At 42.9% G+C, this 23,526-nt stretch overlaps 1 protein-coding gene across 2 annotated transcripts; it reads right to left on the bottom strand.

Moving 5' to 3' along the window:
- Positions 1-8,530: 8,530 nt before the first annotated feature.
- On the bottom strand, positions 8,531-23,250 carry LOC142312140 (uncharacterized). 2 transcript variants are annotated; one of them, XM_075351034.1, is made up of 7 exons: positions 23,168-23,250; positions 12,173-12,322; positions 11,864-12,043; positions 11,658-11,781; positions 11,479-11,576; positions 11,191-11,281; positions 8,531-9,904 (listed from the first exon to the last, which is right to left on the bottom strand). In XM_075351034.1, exons 2-7 carry the CDS (start codon positions 12,263-12,265, stop codon positions 9,009-9,011), a joined length of 1,482 nt encoding a protein of 493 aa, XP_075207149.1. In that variant the 5' UTR covers positions 12,266-12,322; positions 23,168-23,250; the 3' UTR covers positions 8,531-9,008. The 2 variants fall into 2 exon arrangements, with proteins under 2 accessions (XP_075207149.1, XP_075207150.1); XM_075351035.1 differs by having other exon boundaries at positions 8,531-9,901.
- Between the last annotated feature and the right edge of the window lie 276 nt (positions 23,251-23,526).

The raw sequence follows: 23,526 nt of genomic DNA, 5'->3' as shown, positions 1-23,526 counted from the left end.
AAAACAAAGGGGGGAGAGGTGACTACGGATCCTAAGGACATTAATAAACTGTTGGGAGATTACTATAGAAAACTATATGGGTCAGGGAATAACGACATGACTGATGAGGCAGAGTGGCTAAGACAAGCCCAAATGCCTAGCTTGACGGAGGAAGATTTGAGTGCCTTAAACGCAGATATCACAGTAGAGGAGGTGACGAGAACAATTGGGGAGCTTAACACCAACAAGGCACCGGGACCTGACGGTTTCAATAGTGAATTCTATAAGGCTCTGAAGGATCTGATCTCGCCGGATCTAACCTCAGTCTTTAATGCTTTCCTGGGAGGGGCGGAAATACCCAAAAATTCCAACATAGCATATATTAAATTACTCCCCAAGGGAACCAAGGACCTGGATGATCCCTCTAGTTATAGACCTATATCGCTCATAAATCAGGATTTAAAAATTATGTCCAAGATCATGGCTAATAGACTGGCCGAGATCTTACCTAGGATCATTACGAATCACCAGGTGGGGTTTATTAAGGGGAGAAATGCCGTTACCAATATCCGAAAGACAATTCTAGTGGTAGACGCGGTTAGACTGGGTCTCACTGAGGGAGGGGCTAGACCTGCCCTAGTTACACTTGACGCAGAAAAAGCGTTTGATAATGTAAATTGGGGGTGGTTAGACAGGGTAATGGAGGCCATAGGGATTGTAGGCAAGATGAGACTTTACATTAGAAACCTTTATGCCAACTCGGGAGCTAGGGTACACACTCCGGGCTTTCTATCAGACGTGTTCCCTTTGATGAAGGGAACAAGACAGGGCTGCCCATTATCTCCTCTTTTATTCAACCTGGCAATCGAGCCGTTGTCAAGAATACTACAGGGACAAAATAGCTTTAAAGGAATCAAGATAAGGGGTTCAGAAGTAAAGACAGCGCTTTTTGCTGATGACATCATACTTTATATGGGGGACCCCGGTGCGGATTTGCCACAGACTCTTGCCTTGATTGAAAAATTTGGTTCATTCTCCGGTTTCAAACTGAACAAAAAAAAATGCGAGATCATGTTCCTAAAGGGGCATCATGGGACAATGGGGGGACAAATAAGGGATGGCTGTCTATGTGGAATTCCTATAGCACAATCTTCAATTAAATACCTGGGAGTGCATATAGGAAGATCGGTGGAAACAATCTATAACTTGAATTATGGACCGCTAATCAGGAAAATTACAGTTCAATTAAAGGGATGGAAAGGTCTGCCACTTCCATTACTGGCAAGATGCCACCTGATAAAAATGATGAGCTTTCCTAGGCTGCTGTATCCCTTCCAGACAATCCCGCTATTGCTAAAACTAAAGGATGTGAATAAGCTCAACTCCGCGTATACAGAATTTCTGTGGAGGGGAAGGAAACCCAGAATAAAGCTGCGTACGCTGATGAAGTCAGCAGAGGAGGGAGGTCTAAACTTTCCAGATGTCCAAGGGTATAATCTTGTATGTATCATGAGGCATGTAATTGATTGGGTGAGAGGAACGAGTAGGCACTCAGATCATGCGATGGAAACTAAATATGCGTCACCGTGGGATCTGACGTCCATTCTGCACTCCCCACTATCCAGGGTTGAAGGGCACATAAGGAACTCAATTATATTCCGAGACACCATGCTAACATGGAAGTCGGTAAGGAAAAAACTGGGGCTCTCATGGAAAGTGTCCAAGTACTTGAACCCCTGGGCATTCCCAAATTTTCCCCTGGGACGAGAAAACAAGCTATTTACTAGATGGAAAGAGAGGGGAGTCAGGAGAATGATAGATGTTATGAATGTGGAGGACAGGAGGTGGATGACAGGTCGGGAAGTGTTGGATAAGTACAACCTTAATAGCTCACATGTCATCCAGTATGAACAATTGAAACATGGAATAATAGGAGACCTGGGTGTGGTTGGAAGAGAGCTGAACAGAAGTTCGATTGATGAGTTACTGGAATGTGATGTAACAAGTATAAATGTCTCTAAAATTTATCGATCGCTAAGGGGGGTGCTTATCTCACGGGAGGATAGTCGGACTTTAAAAGCGTGGGGGAAACAATTGGGAAGGGAAGAAGTGGTGGATGATATACTGAGAGGATGGGTACAAGTGCGGAAACATATTACCAATGAGAGATGGAGAGACACTCAATTCAGGATTATACATAGGGCCATTATAGGTTTCAACATACCAGGTAGGGATAGGTGGTGTCCTAAGTGTCAAAAAGAGAAAACGGATATGCTGCATGGGCTATGGGAATGTGAGACAATCGCTAGGTTCTGGAACCAAGTCAGACTATTTGCCCAGTCAACATGGGGAATTTTCAGCAAACTAGACTTAATGGTGTGGATTTTCCACTCCTTTGAGGGAGGAGTAGGAGGAGGACCGAGCACGCAGGAAAAGAGGAAATACGCAATAACGCATGACATAGCCATGATAGCTAAGCGTTGCATCTTAAAACACTGGATTCAAAGGGAGGGCCCATCCATAAAGGAGGTTGTGGGCGAACTACACAACCTTCTGAAGTGGGAAAAACTAGAAGCAGAGAGGGATAAAGATGGGTTGACAGCCAAGTTTTTTGTGAGATGGAGACATTTTATTGAAAGCCAATTCACACAGGGAGAAATAATTAACCTGATGGCACCTTTTGTTCACTCGGAGTGGTATATCCTGAGCGATATCCAGGACAGCCTGGGTAAACTGAGAATCACCTAGGAGGGGGCTCTGGCGGGAGGGGGAGACGAGACGGTTGGGAATACCAAGACACGCTAGCAAAATTGAAATCATTCAGGGACGACACAGAGATTTAACGAATTGTATTGCATATGTTATATTATATTTCATTACCTATGTTTTGGTTTAATGTTACTGTATACTATCTTAAATCGAACAGCAACATGGAACTCCAAATTGGGGTATCACCCACCTCTATGTCACATTTTGTCAGACGAATGTTCTTCTTTTGCAATGATACTTGTCATGTTTTTACAAATTTGAAAAATCAATAAAAAACGTTTTGGAAAAAAAAAAAAAAAGAAACCTTCCCTTCCAGACAGATTTGCTCGCCTTTCAGTGTTCCCAGATCTCTCAGCTGGCACTCCTGCGAGGAGGAGAGAATTCACCCCTTTTACAAAGATTCTACGGGATAAAGGCATTATATATCATTGGGGTTTCCCTATCAAGCTCATTGTCAGTAAAGATGGTAATACTCGGGTTTGCTTCTCTACTGCGCAACTTGGGAAAGTGTTTGAGGACTGGGATATACCACCACCTCCGCCATCTACCTTAGATAAAGATTCACCCCAAAACAGGAGAATTAACCCTGAATGGTTTAAAGCTTGAAGTTCCCATAACTTTCGCCTTTTGAGGTCGTGGTCTCCATTTTTCTGGATTTTGTTTTTTTTTGTTTCTAAAGAGGGTGCGGGCTACTAAATTTTGTGGCCGCATCCAGCCCACCTGCAGTTCCTGCCCCACGAGCGTCTTTTTTTCGCTCTTACTGTTCTGATTGCTTCACTGTAGAGATAAAAATATAGCGCATATGAGAAGCACCCGTGGAGTGATTTCTGTATATCTATATTATAGAATTGCTCACCTGGTTAGGTTGTGCGCCCTCGCACAACCCCGGTGTTAGATGTATAATTCCTCTGGGGGATGAGGGACTGTCTCAGCTGGCGTTATCCGTTGTTTTGCTGGGTGGATCCAGGTTTGTTGCCGCTGCTGGCTTCAGATTGACCGACTTTTTGAATCCTGGAGCTCTGTGCGGACCTGTGTCCTCCCGCTGTTAGTTCAAATGATCTGATGGATTCTATTACTCACAGCAGCTCTACCCGGATTCCCTTATGGGAGTAGGCATGTAGAAAAAAGATTCCGGTCTTTGTGAGCGCTAGTAATAGATCTTTGGTCTTTGATCTTTTAAGAAATTTGGCTTTATTATTAATAACATAAAGCTCTTGTATTAACACAACGCGTTTCAGCAAGATACACTTGCCATCCTCAGGTGAAGTGTATCTTGCTGAAACGCGTTGTGTTAATACAAGAGCTTTATGTTATTAATAATAAAGCCAAATTTCTTAAAAGATCAAAGACCAAAGATCTATTACTAGCGCTCACAAAGACCGGAATCTTTTTTCTACATGTTCTGATTGCTTGTCAGTCCTTGTGTAGCTCTGTCATGTTATGTGAGGAGCAACCTGTTTCTCAGTTTTTCTTTAATTGTTCTGTCAGGTTATTTGTTATTAGGTCTTGCCTATTTATACCTTTTCTTTCTGCAGGGTTAATACTCCAAAGGAAGCAGATTCTCGGCTATCACAGCCACTTTTGGCCTTACATACCATGGGTTTAAAGGTATTGTCTCTAAATGTAAAGGGATTAAATTCTCCGCATAAAAAGTCATGGGTCTGGAAGGAGGCAAGGAAGGCAAGTAGTGATGTTTTGTGCATTCAAGAATCACATATATTAGCCCAGGATAATGGTAGAATGAAAAATGTTAATTATCCTCATCAGTTTTTTGCCAATAATGTCCACAAAAGGGCGGGTGTGGGAATCCTCATTAAAAGCTCTGTAGTCTTCCAGCTTGAGAGGGTGGTGGGAGACATTGAGGGGAGATATGTCATTTTAATCTGTCTAATAAACAATGTGTAATTCACTATTGCTTCAGTGTACGCTCCCAATGTGGGCCAATTAAAATTCATACGTAAATTTTTGGAGACTTTTAGGGGAGTGGCAAGGGGTTCCTCGGTGATATGCGGAGACTTTAATGTCCCTATGTGTAAATCCCTAGATTGTTCCCACCAAGCCCCGGCCAGAAAAGAGATGGGCCACCTGATCTGTGAGTTTCGTTTTCATGATATATGGCAATATGCTCATGCAGGAGAAAGAGACTAGTCTTTTCACTCCCTAAGGTTTAACACCTACTCTATAATAGATTATATCTTAGTAGATGATTCGTTACTGTTGGGTTGTGACCAGATCAACATTGACCCCATTACGTGGTCAGACCACGCGCCCGTTATGTTAACAATTTCAGACGAGGGTCCTACCCGGTCTCCTTCCAAATGGAAACTGAATTATTATATCCTCACTAACCAAGATATCAGCGATTAAATCGCTTGGCAATTAACAGATTTTTTTGCCATTAATGATTATCAAATGGTCTCAGATGAAACTGTTTGGGCGGTCCATAAGGCATTTGCTAGAGGTGTCCTCATCAAAATTGCAGCAATGGAGAAAAGGAAAAGGTTAAAAGCATTTAATGATATTTTGTCTAAACTCCAACTCCTGGAAAGGGCAAACAAGGCCCACCCCTCTGACATTTTCCTTGACTCTATGAGAGGTCTGAGAGATCAGCTGAGATCATTTATGCTGTATTCCTATGAAAAAAATCTAAAAAAGCTTAAATCCAAATTCTATAGCTTGGGTGATAGAGCCGGTAGGGACCTAGCAAGTCGTGTGAAGAAAAGGGAGGCTCGGATGGCCATTCCCTTTTTGATTAAGCATGACGGGTGCAAAGTTTTAAACCCTACTCATATAGCTAGTGAGTTTAAAGAATACTATTCCCAACTATATAATCTCAAGTCAGATGCTAAAACACACCAGCCCACAAAGGGTGAAATTTCTTCTTTCCTTGCTAAACTAAATTTGCCCAAACTTTCCCCCATGGCTCTGGCTCCTCTTAATGCCCCCCTTACTGAGGAGGAAGTAGTTCGGGTTATTAACTCCTCTAAGAGACTTTCTGCCCCCGGGCCAGATGGTTTTTCTAATTCTTACTACCGCCAGTTTGCGCACATCTTGGCTCCATTTTTGGTTAGAACGTTCTCACTATGGAGGGACTCCTCTGATATCCAATCTGAAAGCTTGGCTTCGACAATCACTACTATACCTAAACCGGGGAAGCCTCCAACCTCTCCTGGTAACTTCAGACCTATCTCTCTTTTGAATTGTGATGTGAAGTTATATGCAAAAGTCTGGAATAATAGACTCCTCTCAGTTTTGCCGACCCTGGTCTCCTCTGACCAACTGGGATTTGTCCCAGGGAGGCAGGCTAGAGATAGCACTAGAAGAGTGATTGATTTGATGGATTTTCTTGAGTCCAGTGATACCCCTGGTGTATTCCTGTCTCTAGATGCGGAAAAAACATTTGACAGGGTACACTGGGGCTATGTGGACGCCATTTGGGACACATTTGGTTTCTCTGGTAATATAAAGAATGCTATTATGGCCTTATACAAAACAAATGCTTCGGTCTGTGCAGCGGGCTTCTATTCTGATAGATTTGAGCTGACTAATCGGACCCGCCAGGGTTGTCCCCTTTCTCCTATAATTTTTGCTTTAGTCATGGAGCCCCTGGCGGAGTCCATTAGGCTCAACCCGGAAATCTCTGGGGTTAAAATAGGCCCTGTAGAACATAATATCCGTCTATATGCAGACGATGTAATACTCTCTTGCACTGATAGTGAAAGATCATTCATAGGGATCAAAAACGCTCTCCTTGAATTTTCTAAGATTTCATATTACAAGCTAAACGAAGGAAAATCGGTTCTCTTCTCAGTTAATGTTCCACCATCTGTTAGAGATAGAATCTCCTCACTTGTCCTGTATACTTGGCCCCAGGGCGTCTTTTCGTACCTAGGGCTAAGGATTTGTTAACTTTCCAATATTGTCAAACAGAATTTTAATACTCTGCTTGATTCCATTCGAAAGGACATAGACAATCAGATACATTTACCCCTTTCCTGGATGGCGCGCATTCAGATAGTTAAGATGATGTTCCTACCAAAAATTATCTATTTATTCCGCTGTCTTCCCTTGAGGTTCCCCAAGAGGTTTCTCTCTCTCCTGAAGGCAGTTGTGAGAAGATTTATTTGGGCAGGAAAGAAACCTTGGGTTGGTATGTCTACCTTATTTTATAGTTTTCACATGGTGGTCTGGGGGTCCCGAATTTTTATTTGTACCATAAAGCAGCGGTTCCAGAGGCGTTAAGGGAGTGGTATGATGATTCTAGTACTCACAAATGGGTGCTTGTGGAGAAATACTTAGCCCCGCGTGGGACTTTGAGAGTTCTACTGGAGGCGTGAGTACTTAGTTCCTTTGCCCCCTCTCTTCCCCTGCAGACAATGAAAGTGGCATTTTTTTACTGGTCTGATCTGGTCTCTACTCATCAGTTGCCTAAATTTGAGTATCTCTATTAGAGCCTTGGAGCTTCATGTGGATGGCCTCACATTAGGCAATTGGGTGAGGAATGGTATTATGGTCATGAAAGATATCCTCTTAATTCAGGAGTTGAAACCTTTCTCTGTCCTAATGGATGAATTTGGCCTTCACAGAAATAACGTCTACCAGTATCTGCAAATTCTGCATTTTTTAAATTCATGTGTATTTCCCTTATCCTGTCATAATGCTGTTTGCTCGCCAATACAGCGTTTTTTTAGTTCCTCCTCCTCTCAAAAACACGGCCTCTCGGTAGTATACAAAGTGTTTAATTCCCCTGTTAATGGTCCTAAACAAGCCTTTATGAGGAGCTGGGAAGGGGCTCTTGCTTTCTCCTCAACCTCAGACCAATGGTGGTCCGCTTCTGGCGACCTACAGAAATATTCCTCCTGTATCAATCACCTTGAGCAGCTTAAGAAAGTTCCCTTTGACTGGTACTACATCCCGCTGAAGATTTCCAAATTCCGGGGTTCCTATCCCAAATCCTGCTGGAAGGGCAGCTCAGGTGTTGGTTCCCTAGAGCACGTCTGGTGGTATTGCCCGCTCATCCGGCCTTTTTGGGAAGAAGTGTATAACATTATTACCTCAGTTACAGGCCTGGCTGGAAGTTTAAGCGGTCCGCTATTGGTTTTGGGGATCGGTTTACATATATGCCCTGGCGATTTGAGACCAATTGTATCACACATTCTAATAGCAGCACGTATGTGTCTGGCAGACCACTGGAGAGAAATAACTATCCCCTCTAAATTGGAAATTATCCAAAAAGTCAATAAACATTACCAATACGAGCTCCTTCTGACCTCAGATCTGTTTACCAAAAACAAAATAAGGAATCGTTGGTTCCCCTGGGTGGTGTCCAAATTCTCATCCTTCCAGTCCTGATTGGTGGACCTGTTATCTTATTACCTATCATCCCTACCCTTGCGTCCTATGTTGCAAATTGTATGCCGTAACCCTGCTATGCAGAATTTTCAGCTGTTATCTGTTTTACTTTGTATTTTATTGTCTTGCTGTTATAGGACAATTTTTTCAACTGTCCGCATGTTTGTTGCGGTGTATAACCTGTATTATGCAACATCTTAATAAAAACGTATTGAAATAAAAAAGAGCACAAAAAAACAAAAAATGCAAGCCATAAATTAAATGCATAATTTTATTAATATGTAATTAAAACAATGCACATTAAAATATGTTTGTATGTATTACAAGAACATGGAGCAAGGAACAAAAAAAAAAAAGACAGGACACCTAATATAATCATAAATCCTCAATAAATTATTACATTTTTATTCTTTAATCTTTTTTTAGAAAAAGAAAATGAATATTATTTGTGTGTTTTGGACAAACCTCACTGAGGTCAACCTTATTTAAAGGCACAAAAAATATAACTAAAACACAATGGAATATAAAGCTATAAAACTTTTAGTAATTGGAAAGAATAGCATATAGAAATAAATGGTTGTATGGTAGATGTGTAAAAAAAACCCCCTTTTTTTAAAGCACCAATATAACCCCAAAAAAATATAAAGCGATCCAGCAGTGAATCAAAAAAACAATGAAAAAAATAAAATATACAATACCCAATATGTTTATAATCCTGCACCAGGAGGCTATATGTAGCCAGAATGCTGCCTCACTCAACACGTGTTTTGCAAGAAAAGCTTTGTCTAGGACCTTATTGCTGCACCTTGGTCATGAAGACTGGTGTATGAAACACCAGCCTTAAAGGGATTGTCCATTACCTAACTTGTGCTACTATGCAATATAAACTGACTAAGACAAGCACTTATCTAAATAACTTTAATTTGCAACTCTAACTCTGAACAACAAGATGAATCCCCATCCTGAGAGCCCGGCTTCTCCCGTGTGTGAATTCTTTGATGCACAACAAGAAATGATTTACGTGTAAAGCATTTCCTACATTCTGAACATGAAAAAGGCTTATCCCCTGTGTGAATTTTCTGGTGTCTAACAAGACATGATTTCCCTGCAAAACATTTCCCACATTCTGAACAAGAAAAAGGCTTCTCCCCTGTGTGAGTTCTCAGGTGAATAACAAGACCAGATTTCTCTGCAAAACATTTCCCACATTCTGAGCATGAAAATGGTTTCTCCCCTGTGTGGGTTTTCTGATGTGTAACTAAAGTGGATTTCTGATTAAAACATTTCCCACAATCTGAACATGAATATGGCTTCTCCCCTGTGTGAATTTTCTGATGTCTAGCAAAATTTGATTGATTTGCAAAACATTTCCCACATTCTGAACATGAATATGGTTTCTCCCCTGTGTGAACTCTTTCATGTGTAACAAGCTCTGATTTCTGGTTAAAATATTTTCCACACTGTACACAAGAAAAACTTTTCTCTTTTGTGTGATTTTTATGAGTAACAAGAGGTATTTTAAGGGAAAAACATTTTCTATATTCTACACTTGAAAATGGCTTATTTCCTGTAAGAGCAGTTTGATTTTCAATGACTCTTTTGGAGCTTTTATTTCTCTTAATAGTCTGCGAGGAAGATAGGACCTGATTAAAAGGATCAGATGATATATCTTTGCTGTGAAGGGATGATGGAATATCAGGAATAGTGACATACACTTCAGTTATATCTTGTGTGATATCAAGGTCATTAGATTTAAAAATTGCAGATGTCGGTTGTCCCTCTGATGTCCTTGTACAGTCATCTGCTAAGAATAAAAATTATTATTTTTTTAAGAAAGTAACCTTAAAATATTTGTATAACAGTTCTAAAATATCCATAGAAATTGCAAGTTATACAGAAAAATGAAATTATTTACTGAGCCAAAAACAGTTGACAATCTAACAATAGACCTCAGAGTAGAAACGTGTAGAGCATGATGTTGGCCTCTTTGTTCTGCCTCAGAAATACTGGAATAAGAAGTCATCAAAGATGTTAAGTAGGTCAAAATGATACCAATAAAAAAAAACTTTCCCAATCTATACATGGGTTTTGAAAACTAGCAACATAAAGGAAGAAAAAAAACATTTTTTCCAAAATTCAGAATTTTTTTCATCACTTAATTAGAAACAAAAATTAAATCGATCAATGTTTGAGTATCACCGTAATCAGACTGATTTGGAGAATTATGTCTCAAGCCATTTTTACTCTACAATTAAAGCCATAAAATCAAAATAAAAAACCCCCAAAACAATGGCATAAGGTATTTTTCACCATTTAAGATGTTCTATTCAGTCTTCACTCTGGCTTTTCCTTTTGGGGGAACATTTCTCTTTCATTGATATTTATTATCAAGTCAAATCTATAAAGGCAAAATTAGTTCCCTATAAAAACATTTGATTAACCGACTTTCAGAAGAGATTAAATTCTGGGAATCAGAGCTTGGATGTAGCTTAAATATTGGAAATAATGGTAAATTCTGCTAATGTTCTTTTATCTACGTCACATGAGAGAATGTTTCAGTTTATGGTTATTCACAGGTCAGATCATCCATGACTTTAAGAATAACATAAAATATATTAAATATTGTAAATATTCGAAGTATAACTCATAAGCAGCAAATCAGCCGTGAAATTCATGAATTTTGGGAACCGGTAATTGCATTTGTTACTAAGAGGCAAAATATTGTTTTGTCATTTCTTTTTTTTTTTTATAGAAGTCAAGTTGAAGTGTCCTATTAAGGATCTTCGCATGATTTTCTGATTTGTCAGCACATTCTACGTAAGCTGTCATTTGGCTTTGCAGTATAGAGATCTGGAAATGTAAGGGTCAGCATCTTCTAATTCCAGAGAGTAGGGTGTGTTCTCCGGGCTGTAAACTCTGGCCGGAACAGATCTAACTCCAATGCCCAAAGTAATGGGGACAGTTTTGGTTTAGCAGAAAAATGGTGACTGCTTGCTTGAGATGTGCCCAGACTACACCGCAGATAAATCAGACACAGCCGGTGATTAAAAAGAATCTGCAACTTCTCTGCATTTAGTGGTCACTAATCACCTGGGCGGTTAGCTGTAGGAATCTCCTCTGTACACCACTCATCACCGCTCACATAGGTCTCTGTAGTATTAATATGGGTCAGATCTTCAGCCTGAAAGAAATATTGTAAAGTCAACGACAAATGGAGAAGTCACATCTAAGATCAGTTCTAATCCTGCCATCTCCACTGTTCCCATTACACAAGTATAAAACATATAATACTGGTGGCTAAAACAAGACTGAACACAAGACCTTCACAGCCGCCTACACATCATAGGGCAGATTTCATGACACCTTCTTTCCATCTACCTGATGATCCTGAGGAACATTGGGATTTTCTTGTTTACAGTCCTGTGGAAGAATAGGAAGGGGACAGCTCTCTGGTGTTGTCCTCTTACTGGATAGAACTGGAGGAAACATACAGGGACTGAATGAATTCTTTACATACAGATAATAATAGGCCGTGTGTATTTAGTCCTGTCTATTACCTGGTGATGAGAGGGGCTGGGCAACCTCCATCATGACGTGCTTGTACAGATCTTTATGTCCTTCTAAATACTCCCACTCCTCCATGGAGAAATAGACGGTGACGTCCTGACACCTTATAGGAACCTGACACATACAATGATACCGTCATCCCCTGATCCATCCATAGCATTACTGTATAATGTCCCAGCATTCCCAGCAGTGTCACCTCTCCAGTTAGCAGCTCAATCATCTTGTAGGTGAGTTCTAGGATCATCTGGTCATTGATGTCGTCATGTGTCAGGGGGTGAGGTGGAGGCTCCGTAATTGGGCTCAAGGGTCTTCCCCATCCCTCGGACACAGGGTCCTGACAGCGCTCACTAGAGGTCTTCTTCACTACTGTGTAATCCTGATTATGGAGAGACACATTTATAAATCTCACTACAGACATTTACAGAGTCCTCACCTCTCCAGTTCTATCCATCTGTTATTCCCATAAATAAGAATGATGTAATGTGACGTCATCAGAATCTCTCACCTTTCCAGTAAGCCGGAAGAGGATTTCTAGGGTGAGGTGTAATATCCTCTCCGCCATCTTGTCCCTGTCCACATCCATCCTTGATGGACACATCAGGAGAACTCTCTTAAATAGAAGAGCTCCACAGAGAGAATCCGATATTGTAGAAACCTGAATGGAAAGAAGATAATAATGTAACATCATAAAGAATCCAATGTAATAATACAATTGGTGGAGATAATAAGGAGAAACATATGAGGAGATATAATGTGTAGTTGTCATATTCTTAAATCGTATACACTGAAACATTAGTTGAATTGGTGACAAAGTCAGCTGGTGCCATCCAATGGGTATTTTATTTACTGTTTCAGCTACTGATTGGCCATAGAGATAATATCTGGACAGAAAATACAGAGACTGGTGGGTAATTCATCAGTGGTGGCACAGGAGTAGTGGGGGATCATTAATATGTTTTACTATTTTCCAGTGTTTTGTTTCTTTGTATCTACTAATAAAACCTACAGTCAGGGCCAGAAATATTTGGACAGTGACACAAGTTTTGTTATTTTAGCTGTTTACAAAAACATGTTCAGAAATACAATTATATATATATATATATAATATGGGCTGAAAGTGCACACTCCCAGCTGCAATATGAGAGTTTTCACATCCAAATCGGAGAAAGGGTTTAGGAATCATAGCTCTGTAATGCATAGCCTCCTCTTTTTCAAGGGACCAAACGTAATTGGACAATGGACTCTAAGGGCTGCAATTAACTCTGAAGGCGTCTCCCTCGTTAACCTGTAATCAATGAAGTAGTTAAAAGGTCTGGGGTTGATTACAGGTGTGTGGTTTTGCATTTGGAAGCTGTTGCTGTGACCAGACAACATGCGGTCTAAGGAACTCTCAATTGAGGTGAAGCAGAACATCCTGAGGCTGAAAAAAAAGAAAAAATCCATCAGAGAGATAGCAGACATGCTTGGAGTAGCAAAATCAACAGTCGGGTACATTCCGAGAAAAAAGGAATTGACTGGTGAGCTTGGGAACTCAAAAAGGCCTGGGCGTCCATGGATGACAACAGTGGTGGATGATCGCCGCATACTTTCTTTGGTGAAGAAGAACCCGTTCACAACATCAACTGAAGTCCAGAACACTCTCAGTGAAGTAGGTGTATCTGTCTCTAAGTCAACAGTAAAGAGAAGACTCCATGAAAGTATATACAAAGGGTTCACATCTAGATGCAAACCATTCATCAATTCCAAAAATAGACAGGCCAGAGTTAAATTTGCTGGAAAACACCTCATGAAGCCAGCTCAGTTCTGGAAAAGTATTCTATGGACAGATGAGACAAAGATCAACCTGTACCAGAATGATGGGAAGAAAAAAGTTTGCAGAAGAAAGGGAACGGCACATGATCCAAGGCACACCACATCCTCTGTAAAACATGGTGGAGGCAACGTGATGGCATGGGCATGCATGGCTTTCAATGGCACTGGGTCACTTGTGTTTATTGATGACATAACAGCAGACAAGAGTAGCCGGATGAATTCTGAAGTGTACAGGGATATACTTTCAGCCCAGATTCAGCCAAATGCCGCAAAGTTGATCGGACTTCATAGTACAGATGGACAATGACCCCAAGCATACAGCCAAAGCTACCCAGGAGTTCATGAGTGCAAAAAAGTGGAACATTCTGCAATGGCCAAGTCAATCACCAGATCTTAACCCAATTGAGCATGCATTTCACTTGCTCAAATCCAGACTTAAGACGGAAAGACCCACAAACAAGCAAGACCTGAAGGCTGCGGCTGTAAAGGCCTGGCAAAGCATTAAGAAGGAGGAAACCCAGCGTTTGGTGATGTCCATGGGTTCCAAACTTAAGGCAGTGATTGCCTCCAAAGGAGTCGCAACAAAATATTGAAAATAAAAATATTTTCTTTGGGTTTGGTTTATTTGTCCAATTACTTTTGACCTCCTAAAATGTGGAGTGTTTGTAAAGAAATGTGTACAATTCCTACAATTTCTATCAGATATTTTTGTTCAAATCTTCAAATTAAACGTTACAATCTGCACTTGAATTCTGTTGTAGAGGTTTCATTTCAAATCCAATGTGGTGGCATGCAGAGCCCAACTCGCGAAAATTGTGTCACTGTCCAAATATTTCTGGACCTAACTGTATGTATATTTTTAGACCACACACACAAGCAGTTTCTTACTTGTATTCTGCAGCTGAATAAGTTACCCATTGACTCTTCCATAACGCTAATTCTTGTCATTTACTGACACTGGAATCTGCATCAGCAATTCTACAGGAGATATTCATTACACGTGATTTGAGAAATAACTACTTCATGATGAGAACGACATCTTCATTTTCTATTACCGTATAGCTTGTAGGTAAACAGCTCTGGTAGGCAATGGCAGGGACGCAGGATAGAGGCACACACATTTTCTCAGTCCAAAACTCAGTGTTTTATTCACAATGGTAACAAACAGTTCTCTGACCTTTCCCCATGCCTGTACATTACAGAACTTTGCTCTGCCCTCAGCATGGCAGAGACAAATGCACGTGCGCAGGAGTGCAATGGATTACACTGTGTGGATGACGTAGGACACAACATCCACACAAAGCAGGGAAAGAGGATGGTGATCGCCAAAAGAGAGGAGGCACCAGATCAAGATAAGCAACGCCAATAGGACCGGACCAACCTGCAGGTAAATATAATAAAAGTTCTTTTTTATAGTGTACAGATCGGCTTCGGGTCTTGTATCCAGTATTGTAGAATTCTGTCTATAAGTGCTTCCTAGATGTGGCTAGATGTGGCAGCAGTGTATGTGGAAAAACCTAGTGACAGGATCTCTTTAAGTTTCCGGAAGTCATTACAGAACCGTAACATTCTATCTTGCATAGGTATTAGGACTATTTGGCTAGCCCACTCAGTTTGAGATTCCTTAATGACCCTTAATGGCCCGGTTATAGACCAGAAGCTGAGCCAGCTGTGCCACCTCCGTCTGCTCCCGTACAAGTGGCAGAACTGTATCCATTCTTCCCTGCATTTTAGCAACATGTTCTATTACACTGTTATGGGGGTTGGGCTGGTGCTTCCATGCCTCTTTGACTATGACTTACCACCCTTGGGGATGTCTGCCATAGAATACCTTAAGGGGCGAGATGTATGAGGCACCTCTCACACTGCAAACAATAAATATGGCAGCAATACATCCCAGTCCTTCCTATCCTTGGATACAACCCTTTTTAGCATGTTTATGTTTAAAGTTTTGTTGAACCATTTTATTAGGCTGTCTGTTTGGGGATGATATACCAACGTGCACAAATGTTTAACATTTAACAACCTGCAGCGTTCCTTCATGATTTGGATATAAAGGGGGTACCCTGGTCTCTTAAGATCTCTTTAGGAATCCTCCACCCGACAGAAAATGCCTATGAGTTCTTTAGCTATAATTAAGCCAACGTATGACACAAAGGAACAGTCTTTGGATACCAAGTGTCATAATTGAGAACTATTAGGATATGCTGGTGACCCCTTGCGGACTTATTTACCAGACCCACCAGATCCACGTCCACTCTTTCGAATGGTACCTCTATAACTGGCAGAGGTACCAAAGTGCTTTGAAAATGTGTCTGGTGACTGGTCACCTGAGACACTGGACAGGAGTCACAATACCGTTTTACTTCTTAGAGACCCCTGGCCAGTAAAAACCCTGCAGAATTTGGCCCACGGTTTTCTTATGGCTCAAGTGTCTGCCGAGGACATGTTGATGAGCCAGGTCTATTACCAGCCTGCGATAAGCCTGGGGCACCACCAATTGTTGTACCATTTTACCTCATATTTTGTTAACTTGATACACAATGTTGTAAGTCACTTCAAAGCGCGAAAATATGGTATTGTGATGCCCTGGCGCCGCCAGGTAGTCACACAGAATAGGCCTTCGCACAACACCTTCCCACACAGGGTTACACCAGCCAACAAAACCCTAGTCACCCCCCCCCCAGGGAAGGACAGGCACACCAGTGGGCGGGACCAGGCGGATGGAGAACGCCCGCCCAGGGGTCTGGAGAACCCGGGGCAGGAAAAGCAGAAGTTGAAGTAGAAGTTGGAGTTGAAAGTTGTAGTTCAAGTGGAGAGAAGTGAGACTAGTGGATGTGCGGAGTCAGAAAGGAAAGGCGTCGGGGTTGGAGCCCTGGCGTACTGGCTAGGTGGCAGACGGTGGTCCATGTCTGTCAGGAGACGGGAAGACGGTTGCCGGAGATCCGAGGTGGATCGGGACAGGGTAGGAGTCCGTTGGTACCGACACCAGGGAACCGACCCGGAGACCGTGCACAGAGAGGGTACTCGGACCCTGAAGCCAGGACCGGAACCAACGGCCTAGCTATTTAACCAATTGAGGGCAGGATTATAGGTCCTGTCCTAACTAAAGTCCCAAAAGCTGACAACCACTCACTGCGGGGAATAGGGCATCCGCCAGGGCCCGGTATATCCCAAGGGTCAGCGTCAGTGGGCACGGCTCCCAACCAAAGTACCGGGAACGGACTCCCGTGTTTCACACCGGGAAGTCCATCACACCAAAAATACAGTGCAGAGGAAAGTGACACAGACCATCAGCCCGGGTGTGGGACCAGAATACACCCGGCCGCGGCGGCCGGCCACCAGCACCTTGGTTTACCATTGGACTTGTGTGATTCATTCAATCGTGAGTAAACTAACATTCCCCGGTCTGACCGGGCGCGCCGGCCCCTGCAATCACCACCCTCAGCACAGAGACACTGGGCCCCAGGGCATCCATCCCTACCCACGGAGGGGTTAACATCCAGCTGCCATCCCATCGCCCCCAAGTGCCCCCAACAACAGCAGTGGTTGTGCCACACTTCACAGACTGTTTACGGCAAATCCCGTACAAATACGTGCCCTTTTATTTGAAGTGTCCTAGCAACCCCCGGGTCCGGTAGAATCCCTCGAGCCACACTGCGGATCCGGATCCGAGCAGCTCGGCTGCTGGCACGGGGGCGGCACAGTATCTCCCCTGGGTTGTTGAGATTCCACATCAACAATTACCACATGTTCCCTGGCCCTGGACTAAGTAGGGTCTCATAGTTGTGTGCCATACCAAAATTGTCTGACAAGTCAGGTTCGGCAGCAAGTCCATTTCCCTGCCATCATTTACATGGGAGATTTCTCCCTCTTTTTCACCGGAGAAGTTAAAGCTGGCACCTTCTTCTTGGGGCCACAATGATCTTGCACCCCTTTGCCCTTTGGTAGAATATTCCGTGGCCCTTACCAGCACTGACTCATGTTTGTCGGGTGGCATAACTTTTGGCCATAGGGCAGTGATTAAGGGAAGTTCCTGCCAACCATCAATTCATAGTGCAGTTTCGTAATTTCTCCAACCTCATGGTATAGTTTCCCGGTGGGTGCGTTTATCTTCACTAGTGCGGTGAGATAGTCCTTAAGTCCCCGTGAAGACACAATACACCAAATTTCCGGCAGGTGAACTCGGTAGGTGGTACCAGGTTAAGCCGCACCAAGGTCACGAGGCTCCCCAAGTCCAGTAGGGCCACAGCTGGGGTGCCCTCTACCTCAACACAACACAAATGTTAATCACTGGGATCTGGCAGGGTGCCAGACGTACAGACTCTTTTAGCTCACAGGGACTGACGATACCCAAAATTTGTGTAATAAGTTGACTTACTTCCATTGATCCCAGGGTAAACTCTCCCTCTCAGCCATTCTCTCAAATACGGCCAGGTAGGTCTCGATGTCGTCTGATGGTTCCATTTTGGGAATTGCCAAATGGACCGATTTTCGGGCATCATACATCAACTGAGAAGTTCCTTCTGTCTGTAGAGCCGCCATGTGCTGTACCAGCAGCTGGTTGGTCTCCTACTGTTGCTGGTTAAATATCTGTTGCTGCTGGGCAACCTCCATGAGCGCTTTCACTACAGCCTCCATCTCCTCAAATATCCTCGTGTGGGTTTTGCGATAATCCCTTTACTCATGACATGCATTGCACTGAGCCAGAAGCGCATAAAAAAATTGCTCTGGCCTCATTGTGTTTGCCTGCTTCAGGCAACCAAGTGTAGGGAATCAGCTCTGGTAGGCAATGGCAGGCATGCAGTAAAGAGGTATCATTCCAAAACTCAGTGTTTTATTCACACTGGTAACAAATAGAAAAACAAAAACAGTCTTACATTCAGAAAGATATATGAAGCAAAAGTTCAGCTTGTCAAACAGCATGATAGGTCCCAGGTGTGACAGTCCGTTCAGGTAGGTTATTCACACAAAACCTACTTAATTTTTCCAGCCCAAACCAGCACCCCAGTGAGAAATTCTGGCTGCCTATTTATACTGCCCTAATGCTGCAGCTGTACAACTCCGGCTTTGCCCCAAAAAGCCAGACTAGCTGAGAAGGTCCAGGCCAAGTTTGAGCTCCTTTCCGGCTTCTCATACGTGCAAGAGGCACTTGATGGGAGAAATATACCTTTCATCGAGCACCACACCCTTCACTGTGTTAGGCTATATGCGCACACTGCAGATTTTTTTCTGCACACGACCAAAACTGTCACAGGGAGCCTAGAAATGTAAAAAAAAAAACCCTGCCTGTAACGATGGTGCGTTTTTGCTACATTTTTGTTAATGTGTTTTCTAAAGGAGAAACAAAATATGATAGAATAGGATAATTGATAGATAGTTAGAATAGATGGATAGATAGGAAAAAAAACAGATAGAAAGAACATATAGAAGGGATGATAAGAAAGAATAGATAGAAAGAAATAACAGAATAGCTTGATAGAGGGATAGCTAGCTTGGCCAGCTGGGTTTTATTTTTATTTTTTGGGGGTAAAAAAATGACGGGAGTTCCCCCCATTTTTCATATCCAGTATAGGAACCGCAAGAGCTGCAGGCTGCAACCCTCAGCTGTGTGCTGTACCTTGGCTGGTTATGAAAAGTAGAGGTGCTCCCATGCTTTTTATTTTTAAATTATTTGATTTATTTATTAATTTATTTATTTTTTCTAAATGACGTGGGGTCCCCCCCCCTTTTTCTAAAACCAGCCAAGGTACAGCAGACAACTGGAGGCTCATATTATTAGGGTGGGAAGTGCCATTGTTATATGGTGCTTTCCAGCCTAACAATAGCAGCCCACAGCCGCCCCAGAAGTGGCGCATTCATCAGATGCGCCAATTCTGACGCTGGGCCCGGCTCTTCCCGTTTCCCTGTTGCAGTGGAAATTAGCGTAATAAGAGGATAATTACAGCCCACAACTGCTACTAAGCCCTAGCTTAGTCATGGCAGGCGTCTATGAGACAACCCCCACCACTAATCTGTAAGTGAATGTAAATAAACACAAACACCCAAAAAATCCTTTATTTGAAATAAAAGACAAAAAAGCACCCTCTGTCACCACTTTATTAACCCCCCAAAGACCCCTAAAGTTCCAACATAATCCACATGAGGTCCCACAGTGATTCAGCTTTGCTACATCCCTGTCCTGTCATAGCGAGCGTCATAGAACTTGACTGCCCACTGGGAGCTCCATGTAGCAAGTGAAGTGAGCTGAGCGATAAGGGGTGACATCACTCAGGTGATTTGTGGTCACAGCGGGAGTCCATGTGTCCTGGAGTCCGCGACTGAAGTGAGACGCAGGCAGAGGGCTAACCGGAGTGACGTAAACGCTAATCAGGCGGCCTGATTTACGGTCACAGGCGGAGGACTCCAGCTGTGACCGGAAGTTACTTGAGTGACGTCATCGCTTATCGCGTGGCTAACTTCACTTGCTGCGTGGAGCTCACAGTGGGCAGTCTTGTTCTATGGCACTCGCTGTGAGCATCAGACGTAGCAGTGCTGGAAGCGTCATGGGACCTCGTGTAGATTACGTCAGACCTGGAGGGGTATATGGGGGGTTAATGTGGTGAAAGAGGGTGGATTTTTTGTCTTTTATTTGAAATAAAGGATTTTTTTTTTTTAGGTATTTATGCTTATTTCCTTTCACTTACAGATTGGTGATGAGGAGGTATCTCAGACGCCTGACATGACTAATTTAGGACCTAGTGGTTGCTTTTTAATTTTTATTTTACTCTGGCTTTATTATTTTCTCAGATCTCACATCATGGATCAGTAACAAGTGTTTCTATTTTCAATGGGATTTGGAACATACATCTTGCAGCTCCTTTGTGGATTTTCGTGTGTTATGGAGAGGAAGGAATGCATCCCTCTTGCTTTTGCCACAAGTTGTCACATAATCTGCATTTCATCTTATCACTATATATGTTTTGATACTTGTCTATTTTTGCGTGCCGCTTGTATGACCGCGGTGCGCATGCGCGGTTGCCAAGTAGCCCACTGCCTGCAGTTCCTGACGTCTTTATCGCCTTACCGCGCATGCGCAAGAGTTCTGGCCAGCTGCTCTCGCGTGTCCGTTGGGGGCATTGACTGTCGAGTGTTGCCGGCATCACGTGGGCTCGCAGATACTGCGATTGAGCGGTGATGTGACCGTCATCGTGGTCACATGGTTCTCCATGTGACTCATGACTTCCAAAACAGTTGTTTCATCATTTCCTATTGTAGCAGTCATGTGACCAGGATCACGGTCACATGGTTCTCCATGTGACTCATGACTTCCAAAATAGTTGTTTCATCATTTCCTGTTGTAGCGGTCACGTGCCCGGACTCTGGTCACGTGATCCTCATACTCCATTATAAAAACCCTGGTCTGTGAGTGTCATGACCTCTGATGAAGCTACATACTTTTTAATTTGTGTATGTGGAACATACGTTAGGTCCTCTCTTGGTCTCTTTGTGACCTGTCTGTATTGCCACCTTGCACAATGTGAGTATGCCTCAACAATGCCTGATTTTCTGTTGATTTTCTGATTCCTGGTCAGTTTCCATAGATAAGCACAATATATAGAACCGTTACTTCTGTTATGTACGTTTAACAATACTTTTGTGGTAATGTGATGCACCCTACAGTTTTGGCTACATATTTAGCTGTGCTATTGTTAAACCTTCACCTGACCAGTAATCAGATTATATAGGCCTTGTGAGGCACTCTATGCTATTTTTTGGTGTTATACATCATAAGGGTGGCACGGTGGCTCAGTGGTTAGCACTGCAGCCTTGCAGCGCTGGTAGTCCTGGGTTCAAATCCTACCAAGGACACAATCTGCAAGGAGTTTGTATGTTCTCCCCGTGTTTGCGTGGGTTTCCTCCGGGTTCTCCGGTTTCCTCCCACACTCCAAAGACATACAGATAGGGACTCTAGATTGTGAGCCCCAATGGGGACAGTGTTGCCAATGTATGTAAAGCGCTGTGGAATTAATAGCGCTATATAAATTAATAAAATTATTATTATTATTATACATCCCCTGATTTTCAATGGTTTGTCTTCTCCAGCACTCCATGGGTATAAATTGATGTACAGCATTGTCTTGTTCCAATTATTACCGAAAGTGGTCATTTTCAAGGATCAACAATTTAGTGTTGATTGTATTTTTAACGAATCAACGCTTTTGTAATTTTTCACTAAATTGATTAATTCTCTTTTTGTGGTGCTATACTTTGTTAATATACTTTATTATATTATAATTATAATTATATTTAATTATAATTATTAATAATATACTTTATTATTATTACATAGTTGTATGCTACTCTCAATGTCCTTTGATATTTTCATTTTTACATGGCTATGACCATTTAGTCATGTTGATGTGGAATTTTATTGCAAGAGCGTCGGATGTAGCAGTGCTGGAAGCATCATGGGACCTCGTGATTACGTTAGACCTGGAGTGGTGTATGGGGGGTTAAAGTAGTGAAAGAGGGTGTATTTTTTTTTGTCTTTTTGTCTTTTATTTCAAATAAAGGATTTTTTTTTTAAGTATGTGTTTATTTCCTTTCAATTACAGATTGGTGATGAGGGGGTATCTCAGACGCCTGATATGATTAATCTAGGACCTAGTGGCTGCTGTGGGCTGCCATTAACTCCCTCATAACCCCAATTACCACCGCACCAGGGCATTGGGGAAGAGCTGGATATAGTGCCTGTCACATCTAATGGAAGCGGCAATTCCGGGCAGCTGCTGGCTGATGTTTTTAGTCTGAGGAGAGCCTAATAACCATAGGCTTCCCCAGTCTGAGAATAGCAGCCCCCAGCTCTGGGCTTTATCTTGGCTGGGTATCAATATTGTGGGGGGTTGCACGCTGTTTTTTGTGTGGTTTTTTTATTTTTTTCTGTTTTTTTTAATTCTTTATTTTACTGTACGATATAGACCAGCCACCGTCGAGGAAGGGAGAAAGAAAGAGGAAGGGACACGTGGGAACTTTATACTGTGTGGGGGGATGGTGGTACTGTGGGAACATTATACTGTGTGTGGGGGATGGCTGTACTGTAGGGACATTATACTGTGGGGGGGGGGGATGGTGGTACTGTGGGAACATTATACTGTGTGTGGGGGATGGCTGTACTGTAGGGACATTATACTGTGTGGGGGGGGATGGCGCTACTGTGGGAACATTATACTGTGTAGGGGGGGATGGTGGTACTGTGGGAACAATATACTGCGTGTGGGGAGATGGCGGTACTGTGGGACCATTATACTGTGTGGGGGGGGCGTTGTACTGTGGGACCATTACACTGTGTGGGGGGATTGCGGTACTGTGGGAACATTATACTGTGTGGGGGGGGGCGTTGTACTGTGGGACCATTACACTGTGTGGGGGAGAGCGGTACTATGTGGACATAATAGTGTGGAGAGGATGGTGGTACTGTGGAGACATTTTGCTATGTTTTGGGTCCAGTATATGGGTCATTGTACAGTGTGAACAAAATGTGCTTCCATATTTCCTCTTTCACAGTTGGGTCGTCTGTGTCTATCAAAGGAAAAGGAACAAAAAAATGTGTAGTTCTTATGAAGTGGCCACAGAAAAGCATCAAAACAGTCTCAGTGCTGAAGGGGTTAATGCCCCCTGCGCCCAGTAATGGGGAATCTCCACATACCTCCTCCTGCAGAGCCGCACACTAGAGATATGGTAGATACTAGAATGTACAGGCTTCTTCCAGATTATAAATCATTTGTCACGTGATAGGGGCGTGTTCAAAATGCAGCCCGATGTTCTGCGCTTACAGGACCTGTGATGATGTCACATGGAGGGGAGGAGTCAGGGGTCACATGATCAGCTCCTCAGTGTATGCAGGACTCTGCTGTGCTGGTTGTCATGGGGCTGGATGAGGGGAAGGTTATGTGTGGGGTCAGGAGGGGTTTACAGTGTGGATGTAGCAGAGCCGCGTGTGTACGAGGTGTACAGAGCAGAGCCGTGTGTGTACGAGGTGTGCGGAGCGGAGCCGCGTGTGTACGA

This window comes from Anomaloglossus baeobatrachus, chromosome 5 (genome assembly GCF_048569485.1).
Source record: "Anomaloglossus baeobatrachus isolate aAnoBae1 chromosome 5, aAnoBae1.hap1, whole genome shotgun sequence".
In the NCBI taxonomy this organism is placed as follows: domain Eukaryota; kingdom Metazoa; phylum Chordata; class Amphibia; order Anura; family Aromobatidae; genus Anomaloglossus; species Anomaloglossus baeobatrachus.
This window is presented reverse-complemented; position numbering and strand designations above follow the sequence as displayed.